The sequence below is a fragment of the Nanorana parkeri genome, unplaced genomic scaffold (genome assembly GCF_000935625.1).
Source record: "Nanorana parkeri isolate BGI_ZX_2015 unplaced genomic scaffold, ASM93562v1 scaffold595, whole genome shotgun sequence".
NCBI lineage: Eukaryota > Metazoa > Chordata > Amphibia > Anura > Dicroglossidae > Nanorana > Nanorana parkeri.
In genome coordinates this window covers 527,918-540,638 of record NW_017306863.1, presented here as the reverse complement: position 1 = coordinate 540,638, position 12,721 = coordinate 527,918, and the positions used below count along the sequence as shown (strand labels likewise).

At 38.0% G+C, this 12,721-nt stretch overlaps 1 protein-coding gene across 7 annotated transcripts in view; it reads left to right on the top strand.

Moving 5' to 3' along the window:
- Nucleotides 1-12,721, top strand: part of NTNG1 (netrin G1) — a 266,339-nt gene that overhangs the window by 20,723 nt on the left and 232,895 nt on the right. For all 7 annotated transcript variants that reach the window (XM_018562731.1, XM_018562732.1, XM_018562733.1 and 4 more), the window contains exon 2: nt 5,925-6,674. In XM_018562731.1, the coding sequence (XP_018418233.1) occupies nt 6,444-6,674 (231 nt within the window). In that variant the 5' untranslated portion in view covers nt 5,925-6,443. The remainder of the gene's footprint in view (nt 1-5,924; nt 6,675-12,721) is intronic.

The following is a 12,721-nucleotide window of genomic DNA, read 5'->3' as shown; positions in this document are numbered from 1 at the left end:
CAGGAAGCAGATAATGATATGAAATCTATAGTTAGCATCCCACCTAATCATTACAGTCTCAGCAACATATTAATGTGAACCTGTACTTTGCTCATACTTGGCAAAGTAATAGCTTGTTGGTTTTTTTTTTTACAAGAGATCAGTGCAGTTGTAAAGCACAGGGATGGAAAATGCAAAGATTTAGGCAAAGAGCAAGTTCACTTTAACATTCAATTAAACCCCCACTTATTAGGAGGGCCATATACTCTAGCAGGAAAAGTCTTGGGAAGCTGGTCACAGCAGGACAATTTTAAAGAGCAAGGCTAGGCCCAAATTTACTAGCGAAAAAGAGCACCGGCAAGGGTTTAACTATAAGAATTTAGATACTATAGGGGATACAGCATTATAAAACTGGCCAGCAGCAGGGCAGTTTTAATCAGGGATAATAGGCCTACCTGATGAATGTCTAACTTTTATTTTATCTATTAGAAGAGGGGTGCGGTGAATGTGAGTGATATAATGCGAGATGGTTTAGGTGCACACTGTTCTTGCACTTAGCTTTTTTTTTATTTCAAACAATGCAGCAGCATGCAGCAACCAAAAGACCCCTTCAAAAACAGATGGTCAGTAACAAGCTCCCCGGACTTAAAAAAGACCCTATCAACATAAAATAAAAATTGAAAAAACACAAAAGAAAATAACCCCCCCCCCAAATGTTACCCCTGACACATAATCCCACTTTGTTTTTTTTTGTAAAGGGAAGACTTGTAACAAAAAAAAGCAGTTTAACATAAAAATAAAGGTCCTAATAATATAAAATATAAAAATGTACCCCAAAATACCACATCCTGAAATAAAAGCCCATTTAGTCAGCGGGGGGGGGGAGCAATGCCACCCAGAACCATGCAAGCAATTGGACGGCTCTATAGTCGCGCAAATGATTGCATGCAACAGCCTTTGTTGGCTTTAAACAATGTGTACTCTGTGCATGGGCGCAAGAGGGGCACTGGGAAAGGATGTTTAAAATGCTCACCCGTCGTCATGAGTGAGCCATCCGGTTATTTAATTACTGTGAGCTGGAAGACAAGTGGTTAAAGTACATTTTCCTAACTGACTCTAATCTATCCCTATGCAATTTGTCAACTTTTCCTATCCTTTCCCTAAAACAGATTCCAATTCACTGGCAATATGGCTGCCCTCCCACCTACACTTTTATAGTGAGAGGGCTAGGTTAACCCAAAAAAACCTTATTGGTCCTTCTAAGCCTGCTCGATGTGGGGATTGAAGTGCCACACCAATTAAAATAGTCCAGATACAACTTTAATCCACTAGGGTCAGGGCCACAATCGAGTAGAATAGCCAACACAATTCAGGTTCCAAAAACACCCCCTTCATCAGGGCTAAGTGAGAGAAATCCTTGCCGTTTTAAATTTGTGTTGAGCTGTGATGGTAAGGTTTCTGGCTTGTCTGCAGCTGGTTTGGCAGCCACCTTCTAAGCTTGCTGACCATAGTTAAAAGGCCATGCAGTGTTGGTTTTAAAAAAATCTCCTGGGCAAATCTGCACATACATATGTCAGGACCGTAAATCACAAATCAACAGAATTCACCTCAAACCCATGGTAGCAGCAAACCCAAATCTCATCCCCACTAGCCTCCATTTTTTTTACCATTGAGGTGTATTGCTTCTATTTTTGCTAGGTGCTGTGGCTCAGTGCTGGAGAATTTTGTGTTTTGCACATAGTGAATCACTCTTATCACTGTATTCCTCCATAGCTAGATATAAAATGATAAAGATATTTACCATTGTCTCATCTTTAAAAACAAGTCAATGTTGTCTTCTCCTAGAAAACTCACAGGTCACTCTTAAATGCACATAGCTCTCATACATGTAACTGCCTTTATGCTGGTGACTCCCATTTACACTAGTACACCCACATTAAACATGGCACCAAAACTGTCTTATGAGCGCAGTATAATGTAAAACTGCGTGTTTGCGCATGAACTCATTATTGTAAATGAGTTTGCCATGGAAACACTAGTTGGAACATCTGCTGACATTTCACTTGTCTGCTACCAATCTGAGCCAATATGAAGCTTCTTCTATAGTGTAAAGTGTATTGATGTGAGAAAAAAAAGTTTGCGCTCTCTGAGGAATATTCTGGATTTCTACATGAATGGATCAGAAATTTGATCTGATCTTCATCTAGTTGTGATAGATAAAACAGTCTCATCTAAAAAAAGAATACTTTTAACAGTTTATATATAAATACAAAATCATTTTCTGAATGTATGGTTTAACCCTCTCATGATGTATCAGTAACATCACAGCTGTTCCTCACTTAGATAGCCAGTGAATGATATAGGGCAGGGGTAGCCAAACTTTGGCCCTCCAGCTGTGGTGAAACTGCAAATCCCATAAGGGATTGCAAGATTCTGACAGCCACAAGGATGGCTTCCACAGGCAGAGGTGTGGTGGGTTATTTCGAATGCACATTCACAAAGCACAGATGCTGGTGCAGAATGCATAGCGGAGGGGCTCAGCTAACTTGTTGGTCTCTTTTTTGACAATTAATGACCCGAGGAGTGCTCAGTACAGAACATTTATGGAATCATTATCATGGTCCCAACAGACTTTGTGTCCGCAATCTCTGACTGCCGCCAACATTGGTGCTATCAGGGCTCTGTGTAGAATCCAGATATCATAATGATACAGACTTGAGGGGTACAGAAGTGACTACACTGCTACATTGAGGGGAGGCTGACATTTGCTTCCCTTAGGAGTGAAAAGCAGACCCTTTGGTTGTTTGTTATATCATTTTTTAACACGTAAGAGCTGTAAGGCACTTTTATATGGGAAACTCTATACTGTCACATAGAAGTCAGCCTCCTTCCAACAGTATCAAAAAAAGGAAATGTTTAAAAAAAATGCACAGATAACACACACCCACATAACATACAAATAGACATAATTATGAGGCACAGATGAACATAAATTCTCATTATGTTACACACATTTCTTATCCTTTTGCACATAGGAGGCTTAAGAATGCCCTTTTCAAGAGCATTGTTTTAGTTTAAGACACATAGTAAAGGATTTGAATGTCATATCTGCTATGTACAGTAATTTACAGGTATTTGTTATCTCCTAATGTATTGTTTATTATAGGCATTTATATAGCACAAAGACTTTACATACATTGTTTACATTCACATCATTACATCGATATTTTTTTTCAGTACTCGCCAATACCGAGTACCTTAATCATGGCTTTCTACTATCATGCATTGTAATTCTATCAATCATGTTATTCACATATATTGAAGGACAGAACAGAAATGGAGTGAGATTTTCAGGGAGATATACAATCATGTTGTCATTTTTTACATTTTTTTTTCTTGGTGGGGGGGCCCAAGAAAATGTTTGCCCAGGGTCCGATCAATATTAAAGACGGGCCTGCTACCGAGTACACGGTGCATTGTGCCCCGCTTATCAGGAAGTTGGGCGGGGAATCATGATCTGTCACCCGGCTTCCTGATTGCGTGTGATGCCGGTGTTCTAGTGAAAGAACACCGGCTTTAGAGGCTGCCTGGCTTGCTGACCAATTAGAAAGCCAGGCGACGAGTCATGAGGTGCTGTCCGGCTTCCTGATTGGCTAGGAAGCCAAGCTGCCTAGCAACAAGTGAAGCGTGCTTCCTAGCCAATCAAGAATGCTGGGCGGCACATCATGCCCCGCCTCCAGGCTTCCTGATTGGCTAGGAAGCCGGCTTAACATGTTCCTAGGTAGCCTGGCTTCCAGACCAATCAGGAAGCCAGGAGGCGGGTCATTATGTGCCGCCTGGCTTCCTGATTGATTAGGAAACCAGGCTGCTGAGCAACACATGAAGCCGGCTTCCGACCCCTGCTCTAGGTTTATCACAGCAAAGGGTAACTGAAGTCAGATATCAAATCAAATGAATCAGCTATTCTAATGAATTTTGATGTAGGTTTGACCTGACCTGTCACAGAAAAAATATTGCACAAGTTTGGCTATTTGCCATTCACAACAGAATATGGATGAAGTGCAATAAAGCTCAATAAAAAGACATTTTAAAGGACCTCTGGAGAAGATTTGTTAAAGCCCATAAAGCTAGAGAAGGTTAACAAATCAGTTCTTCACACTTGGGCATCTATTATCTGGGGACATGCTAAAAAAAATATATGAAACATAATTCTGTGTTTAAAAGTCAGAATTCTATGTTTGAAAGTCAGAATTTTGTGTTTAAAAGTCAGAATTCTGAGATTAAAAGTAGGGCTGGTAATGATTAAAATTTTCGTGTTCAATTAATCGAAATAGTTTTTAATCAATTAAATTTGATTAATTATAACGCACATACAGATCCAACTACATTGGCCTATACACATACAGCACAGTAATGAAGTAATAAAATGAACTAGGATCACACTAATCCAGCACGTTATTAATCTCACGTGCCCCACTCAATAAATATCATTGAGTGGGGCGCTTGAGTGGGGCAACTCAGAATAATAACGTGCTGGATTACAAATGTATTTGCATAGTATAGCAAAGCCCTAAGGGTGATTTAAACATAAGTATTAGCTTAATATTTGAAGTAGCAGCACCTGTCCATTCCATTTCATGTAAGGACCTGATTGCAACATAATATCAGTAAATTTCAATGGGCACTTTTCTGGGAGCGAGATGGGTGGGGGGGGTTAATGGAGAGCCACATAGTGCATATATATAAGTTTAAGATAAGACAGAAGCTTGGTGCTTCTTGGTCAAACTCACCGGCCCACGTGGCTCCGTCGGCTAATGAAGGGATGGGGGGAGAAGTCCGATGACGTCACGGACATCAACGTCACCGGACTCCTCCCCCCTTCCCTTCGTTAGCCGACGGAGCCACTTGTGGAAGGGGGGAGGAGTCCGGTAACGTCGATGTCCGTGCTGTCACCGGATCTCCGACGGGACTCCCGGAAGGCGGCGGAGAGGTGAGTCTTTTCATTTTCGATCAAAAGAATTTTAATCGATCAAAAAGATTAACGATTACTCGAGGAATTAATCGTTAATTTCCCCAGCCCTAATTAAAAGTCAGAATTCCGATGTTTTATCTCAGAACTCTGACTTATCTCATTCTGATTTTAAAATCAGAGTTTATGCTGTATCACTTCATGCTATCATAATGTCTACATACTCTATTCAGATACATAAAATCATCTGAACACTTTACATAACTATTGAAAGTGCTTTTAAGTCAAAGGGGTAAAGGTTCACTTTAAATCTAAAAAATGCATTCAAGTACCTTAACTATTAACAATACTGCACCTTATTTGTGTATTACTCGGCTGTAGATCCTCAAATCATCTCTGAATTTGTGCTGACACTGTCCTTCCTTCTGCAGCCTGGCTACTTTTGTTCCCCCTGGCCCCTGTGTGTGAGTTGTAAAGTAGCCACCGCTCCAAGCTCACTCCTGTGATGGAATACAGTGTCATGTTTATTTAGTTAATTTGTATTAAAATGATAGTCTATCACAGGAGCGAGCTTGGAGCGGTGTCCACTTTACAACACACACAGGGATCATGGGGAACAAAAGCAGCCTTTATTCTAGTGGTTCACAGTAGTGTAATTTTCAATCGCTCTTCTTCTAATATACTTTGATCATTCTTCATATTGAAAAAGAGCAATGGATCTATATTGTGTAAATTAACATTTTAGCTGTTGGTAGGGTTAGTGGCTTAAGAACATGATATGGCATTAGACATTATTTTTAAATCTATGACTCCTTTCTTACACATGGTTTTAACCACAAGAACGTCTCACTGAATGATTATCTGCAGTCCTTATTGATAAGATCCATCAAATGTCAGACTATGTGCGGTTACAGAAAAACATTGATTTTTCAGACAATAAACTCAACCTGATTTTTTTTTTTTCTCATTTTCAAAGGTGGAAAAGCCAAAGCTAGAGGAAGATTGATTCGTATCAAGTACTAAGGTAATCTCATCTGAACTAAGTCCCAACCTTGGAACAAAGGATGCACTTTGGTTTATCATCTGTGCAATATAAGACTTCCCCTTTTGTGTCATTGTCATATTCTTGAGAACTTTCTCTGGACATTGAAAAAATAGCAAGACAACTACTGTAAAAGGTATTCAAAGAATCAAAGGCCTAACAGGAATCTCAATAATCCTCAATTAAAGATACAGTTCCTCAAGAGCATTTAATTGACTCAAAATACCACAGAAGAACGTTGAGGTTTTGTTAATTTCTAGTTCATGAATGTGATAAAAATAGGCCAGTGATACATTCATGATATATATTGCAAGGTGGACAGAGAATGCTGGCTCTCCATCAACATCTTGAACTGTACTATAGAAATATATTTCCTAAACTTAAGTTGTAATAGCTTAACGTCTTGGGAGTTACTGCATTCAACAAGTGTGGTCAACAAGAAAGAATCTCAATATGTACCTTTTCTTGGTGCTCAGTCTCCACACCCTGTGGGTGGCAGTCTCTATAGCAATGCAGCATGGACACTATGACATGTGTAAGACACAAACAAGGTCCGATGAAGTCATTGTGTGGGAATATATGGCTTGTCAGCCCGAATCTAAAGACATGACACCATATCTAAAAGTAAAGCTGGATCCTCCAAACAGCACCTGTGGAGACCCTCCAGAACCCTTCTGTGCTATGGTAAGAGACTTTATCCATTCAATAAATTGTAGTCAAAGCAAATTAATTAAGTATGTTAAAAATTGTTTTAATGATCTATAAATGGTTTTATTCAAGAACGTTAGCTTAAATCGGCAAAAAAATAAATACACAATTGAAATATAAATAAGGAAGCCCTTTTTTTAACCAAAGGATTTGTGATTTTGTCCAGACAATCCTGACATTTACAAACAGATAGCACAGGCAGGTTGGGGGTGTAATTTTTCTCTACAGCATTTTAATAGTGTAGCTTTGGCATTTTAGTCTGTGATTGGGCAATGAAGGTGCAGCAGCAGACAAATGGAGTAATCTCTATCCTGCTGCCTGTATGTTTCTAATTGACTCTATTTTTTTTTTAACAGTTCACATAAATGGGTTTGGCTGCTTTCAAAACAAAACTAACTGTAAGACTTTGCACACCTTCTATTTTAATATACCTGGACTGTATTGAGTTGATTTTAAGTGCAAATTTAATTGGGCTTTAAAAATAGAATAATGTAATTTTTTTTCATTGCAAAAAATGTATATATTTATGGGAGTATGCAGGGAACATTAATATAAATGTGTTCAAAATATTATTAAGAATTATCTTAGTGTTTAATAATTTATAAAAGGGTAGGTCTAGGGTTGTAGAAACATTAAATGCACAGTGATCGTATGTATCACAGTAGTTTTGCAGAGAGGTAATGCAGAAAGAAATGCAAAGCTTCATTAAAAGGGAGTTTCACGGTCTGCTTCTTCTAAAGAGATCAGAGTGAATAATCAACGTTTTCACTACAGCTTTCATTAAAAATGTATCGGCAGCATTATGGATTGGGATCTATAAACCAGGCGTTTATCAGTAGATAGTGTAATGAGTCTTTGTAATGTGACAGGAGAAGATCCTTCATGAGATAGCTACAATGTATATAAACAGGCACGTTATCAGTCGATCAGTTCCCTGACACCTTCATCAGGATCTCATGTCCCCAAGGCAGATTATGACAGCCAGATAAAGTCTGTACATTGTCATCTACTAATCAATACTGTGTGACACTTTGAGAGCAGAGTTGTTGCAGAATAAATTCTTCTATGGGGCTTGCTCTGCTTTTCTTATCTGCAGTCTGTTGAATGAATTAGATGTCCCTTGGCCCTTGCAAACTGAAGTACAACAATTTAGATAAATTATAAAAGCAAGAGAAAATGTAACAAATATTTTATTTGTTCTGCTACCACCAGATTTTCAATTTAAATCTGAACTCCAGGCAAACAGCTAAATATCCACATACATGTGTGGGAGCTGTTTTACCTGGCAAAGGATTTATATTTCTGTTGAACTAGCCCTGAGATTTACAAAGGCCTGCCAGAAAGCAGAGCCAGATGGTAGATTTAACTTTTCTCTACTGCAGTTAAGCTATACAAACAGGTCACCTCACTGCCCCTAACCTGTGATTGGACAGTAGCGATGAGGAAATCTGTAAGCTTTAGATGGTTTCAGGGCTCCTTTCAAATATCCTTTCAAATATCATAGCCTTATCCACATTGGGGGGTTTTTTTAACAGAAAGAAAAAAACAACCTGTGGAAAAGAGTAGAAAAAGTCAACATTAACGAACAAAATAAAAACACAAATGCAAAGACCCCTAAATGAAACATATTACCCGTAAAACACCCCTGTTAATAATTAATATAAGTGCATTGGAGCACATGTATCAATTCTGTCAAATGACAAACCAGCACTAAACAAGGACAATGAGACAAGTTGTGAGACAGATTTATTATAAGGTTAGGGCATGAGTCATAAATTCCTCCCTCAGCTGCTCTAAAGTAGCACTGCAACAGAATAAAACCTGACCTTGAGCAGTTCTTAATTATGCATCTGTTTAGAGTGAAAATGTGTCACATCTTCAGTAGACATTTAAATTTCGCTTCACTCCGAATGCAAATTCGGACAAAATTTTGTGAATTCAGACGTTCGAATGCTTTCTAATGTCCGAACTCCAAAGAGGCTGAATGCAAACAAACCTGAATGCTCTTTTTAAGTAGGTAAGTGGGTGTAGACCCCTAAATGAAACATATTACCCTTAATACATACCCTGTTAATAATAAACATAAGTGCATTGGAGGACATGTATCAATTCTGTCACATGACAAAGCAGCACTAATCAGGGACAATGAGACAAGTTGTGCGACAGATTTATTTTAAGGTTACAGCTTGAGTCATAAATTCCTCTCTCAGCTGCTCTAAAGTAGCACTGCAACACAATAAAACATGACCTTGACCACTTCTTAATTATGCATCTGTTTAGAGTGAAAATTTGTCACATCTTCAGTAGACATGTACATTTTGTTTCACCCCGAATGCAAATTCGGACAAAATTTCGTGAATTCAGACATTCAGATATTTTCCAATGTCCGAACTTAAATGAGGTTGAATGCAAACTAATCTGAATGTTCTCTTTAAGTAGGTAAGTGGGTGGGTAGTGGGTAGCCACACTGCAAAGTTCTTGCCCAAAGATGGAATTTAAAGTGTGTATCCACTTTTGCAGTCAAGTTTGAGAAAAGCCCCCTATATGTTTATTGTGTATTCCCATTCACACAGCATAACGGAAAAAAAATAATAAAATGAAAATTGTTACCTTGCCGAATCCAGCTTTTTTTTTCTGAGCACCTTCACAGTGATCTGTCCTAAAAGAAAGACAGGAGTGAATTTTGAGGACTGTGTTTCTCTCATCAACTTCAATAACATACAAGCCAAAGTTCTAATCCTTTAACCCTTTAAGGACATGCATTGTATGGCACAGATTGGCGATAAGAAGGAAATCCCGTACTGTACAGAAGATCTCCAGCTTTTTAAAATACACATAAACATGTGTAATGGATGCCTGCAGGCACCTAAACACTAACAACTCTCTAACTATGCTAACTATGTTAGCAGGCAGATCTACTTTACAAATTAGAATGGACAGACCTCTTACCCCTCTCAGCCCCTTCTAACATTATAAAGAAGGAGAAGCAAGAAGTCATTTTAACCCATAGGCAGCCAAGAAACCCTAACCCAAATAAAAACAATTTAAACTGTAACAAACTTTTTTTAAAACATTTTATTAGCTTATGAATGGGAACATGTAACAAAAATAAAATAGGCGGTATCCCTATTTGGCTGTGTGGTAATACACTTTATTGCTCTTTAATCTGGTGTTTTAGTGGACGTCTCCTAAAAAGAAGTATTGAAAAGTGTTTTGATTATTTAAATAAATCCTTATTATTTTGCTTTTTGCATTCTGTATTTATAAATTGTAAGCCCCAGAAATAACTATTTATTTTTCCATTGTGTGTCCTTGGCACTCCAACCAAAGTTCAACCAGAGTTCCCTCACTTGTGGTAAGGGTTAACCGTCTTACAGCCTCATCAGAAACGCAGTCTGCATTCATTCACACATGGCTGGGGCTCTGCCTCTAAGATGCAGGTGCCAATTTTCTCTCCAGACATAGTGTGGATACGCTTGGTTAAAGAGCACTCCTGTATTACAGCTGCTAACTCTGCTCTATTCATCACTCTAACATCTGTACATTGTGTGTTGAGGAGTAATGAGGCGTCCTCACTGAGATAACTGGAAGCTAAAGTGCCACTTTCTAGATGCTTTGTCTTTTGTTCAGTGGTTGTTAGTGTTTAGGTGCCTGCAGGCATCCATTACACATGTTTATGTGTATTTTAAAAAGCTGGAGATCTTCTGTACAGTACGGGATTTCCTTCTTATCGCCAATCTGTGCCATACAATGCATGTCCTTTATTATTGAATTTGATTTTAAGTTGCTGATGTCTTAGCAGCAGGTGTGGATTTTAATTCAGAAAGTGGAACACAGTAGTAATGCAGCAAACAGTGACTACAAGGTATACTGTACTTTATTTACCAAATGCTATCTTCAGGAATGTCTATTTACATAGAGTAAAGCTCCCAACTATCCCTCAATTGGAGGGACTGTCCATCTTTTGGAAACAGCTAGTTTAAATATTTTCATCAGTACATTGTTGTAGCAAAGCAGTGATTAAACTTTTATTCTCCCCCCAATTATCAATGCAGCATTCCACAGAGGACCTCTGGTAGCAGTGACAGTGACTGCTGCTTGGGGAAGGGGTTGACATCAACATGAAGCATTGTATGCATTATATAGTGGCGAATAATAGTTTAAAGTTGGACTCCGGACCAAAAACTCTCATTTAAATATATTCCTCAATAGCCACAAAGGATATAAATTTAGTTTGCGTGCACTGAATTCCTTTATACATCTGGATATTACCTAAAAGTAGGAGATCACACTGTTACATACTTGTATTATGTATTTATGTTCAGCTAAGGCCTCGGACCAGAGCACTACAAAACAGTCTGCAAGTTATATTGTTGTTGCGAGCCTTCAGATTTAACATGGCAAGGCCAATCCATAAAAAAAGAGTAGCTGAGCCTCTCACTGCTGACCTCTGGACTGCTATACTAATTCACTACATGCCACACAGATAGTAACTATCTACCCAGTAATTAAAATAATAGATTTTCAGAGATTTACTAATCCCTGCTTTCTTACACTCCACTGAAGGTATATGTGATATAGATGTGATGGCATGTGTGATATCATCATTTTATGGAATATATTTTTGAAGGTATTGAATCAACTAGGTAAAAGAAACAATATAAAAGTGAATTTTTGTTTTAGGAATTTTTTGTTACAAAAGTGCAATTGTCCTTTGAAATGTGCATTTGTCTATTAATCTGTGGATTAGTCTTAAGTTGGCAACACACTAGTAGAATTTTGTTGAAAAAAAATTAGTTTTCTGGAACATTCATTCGATGATCATTTTCAATGGTATGGATGAGAAAATTTTAAGCCTCAACATGGAAACCTTTTCTCGTTTCTTATCTGAAAAAATGATATTCTAACAGTGCTTTCAGTTCAGGGAAAATCATTCATATTGTAATGCATACAGTATGCTCTAGGCATAAAAGTAACCGGTTTAATATCCAAACTGCCAGGTCTGTGGAAATGTTAAGGCTTGCAAACTAAATTAGTTCACTATGATGGCAAAATCTAATGTTTTGCCAAATTATTTTTTCAGAATTTGGAACGAAAGTTTGAACAAAATTATACTGTTGTATGGCCAGCTTTAAGAATGTTTCATTTCAGCCTTTGGCTGTTACCTAGCTTGTAAGGCTTGCGAAAGAAATTAGTTGACTCTATGATGGTAAGATCAAATGCTTTGCCAAATGATTTTTCAGAATTTGGAATGAACGTTTAACAAAATTATACTGTTGTATGACCAGCATTAAGAATGTTCCATTTCAGCCCTTGGCTGTTACCTGGTTGGTAGGGCTTGCGAACAAAATTACTTGACTCTATGATGGTAAGATCAAATGCTTTGCCAAATGATTTTTCAGAATTTGGAATGAACGTTTAACAAAATTATACTGTTGTATGACCAGCATTAAGAATGTTCCATTTCAGCCTTTGGCTGTTACCTGGTTTGTCTTTTAGCTTGGACCTTTAGGTTCATATCTTTTGGCAATTTACTTGTATCACTTCCTGAGTTCATCAAATTAGCATAAAGGCTACTCTGTGTAATATCTAGTATGATATCTGATGTTTAGAATACTTCTTATAAGCTTTGCGTAGTTAAATGGAATCTTTCAGTGAGATCTTCTTCCATCTATTTTCAGAATAATTGTGCCAGTTTTGTCACAGTAAATGTGTGGAGCATCTATTATGAATCTTCGCTGTCAAACTCATCAGTGTGTAAAAGTGGAAAAAGATTGTTGCTTGTATAAGAACGTTGCCAGGGATTTGCAACCTGTGGGTTTCTTGCAAAAAAAAACCCTTTGTAATATTTTAGCAGAGATGCCACGATGTTTGTTTTGTGTTTTTGCAAACTGAGAAGCCCCTAATGCATTTGTCGGACCCCTGGAGAATGGTCGTGATGTAACTAATCTGCAATATATCTCTCTCAGATATAAACTAATCTGAGCGTGACATCCGAGACAGCTGGATATTCAATTACCAGT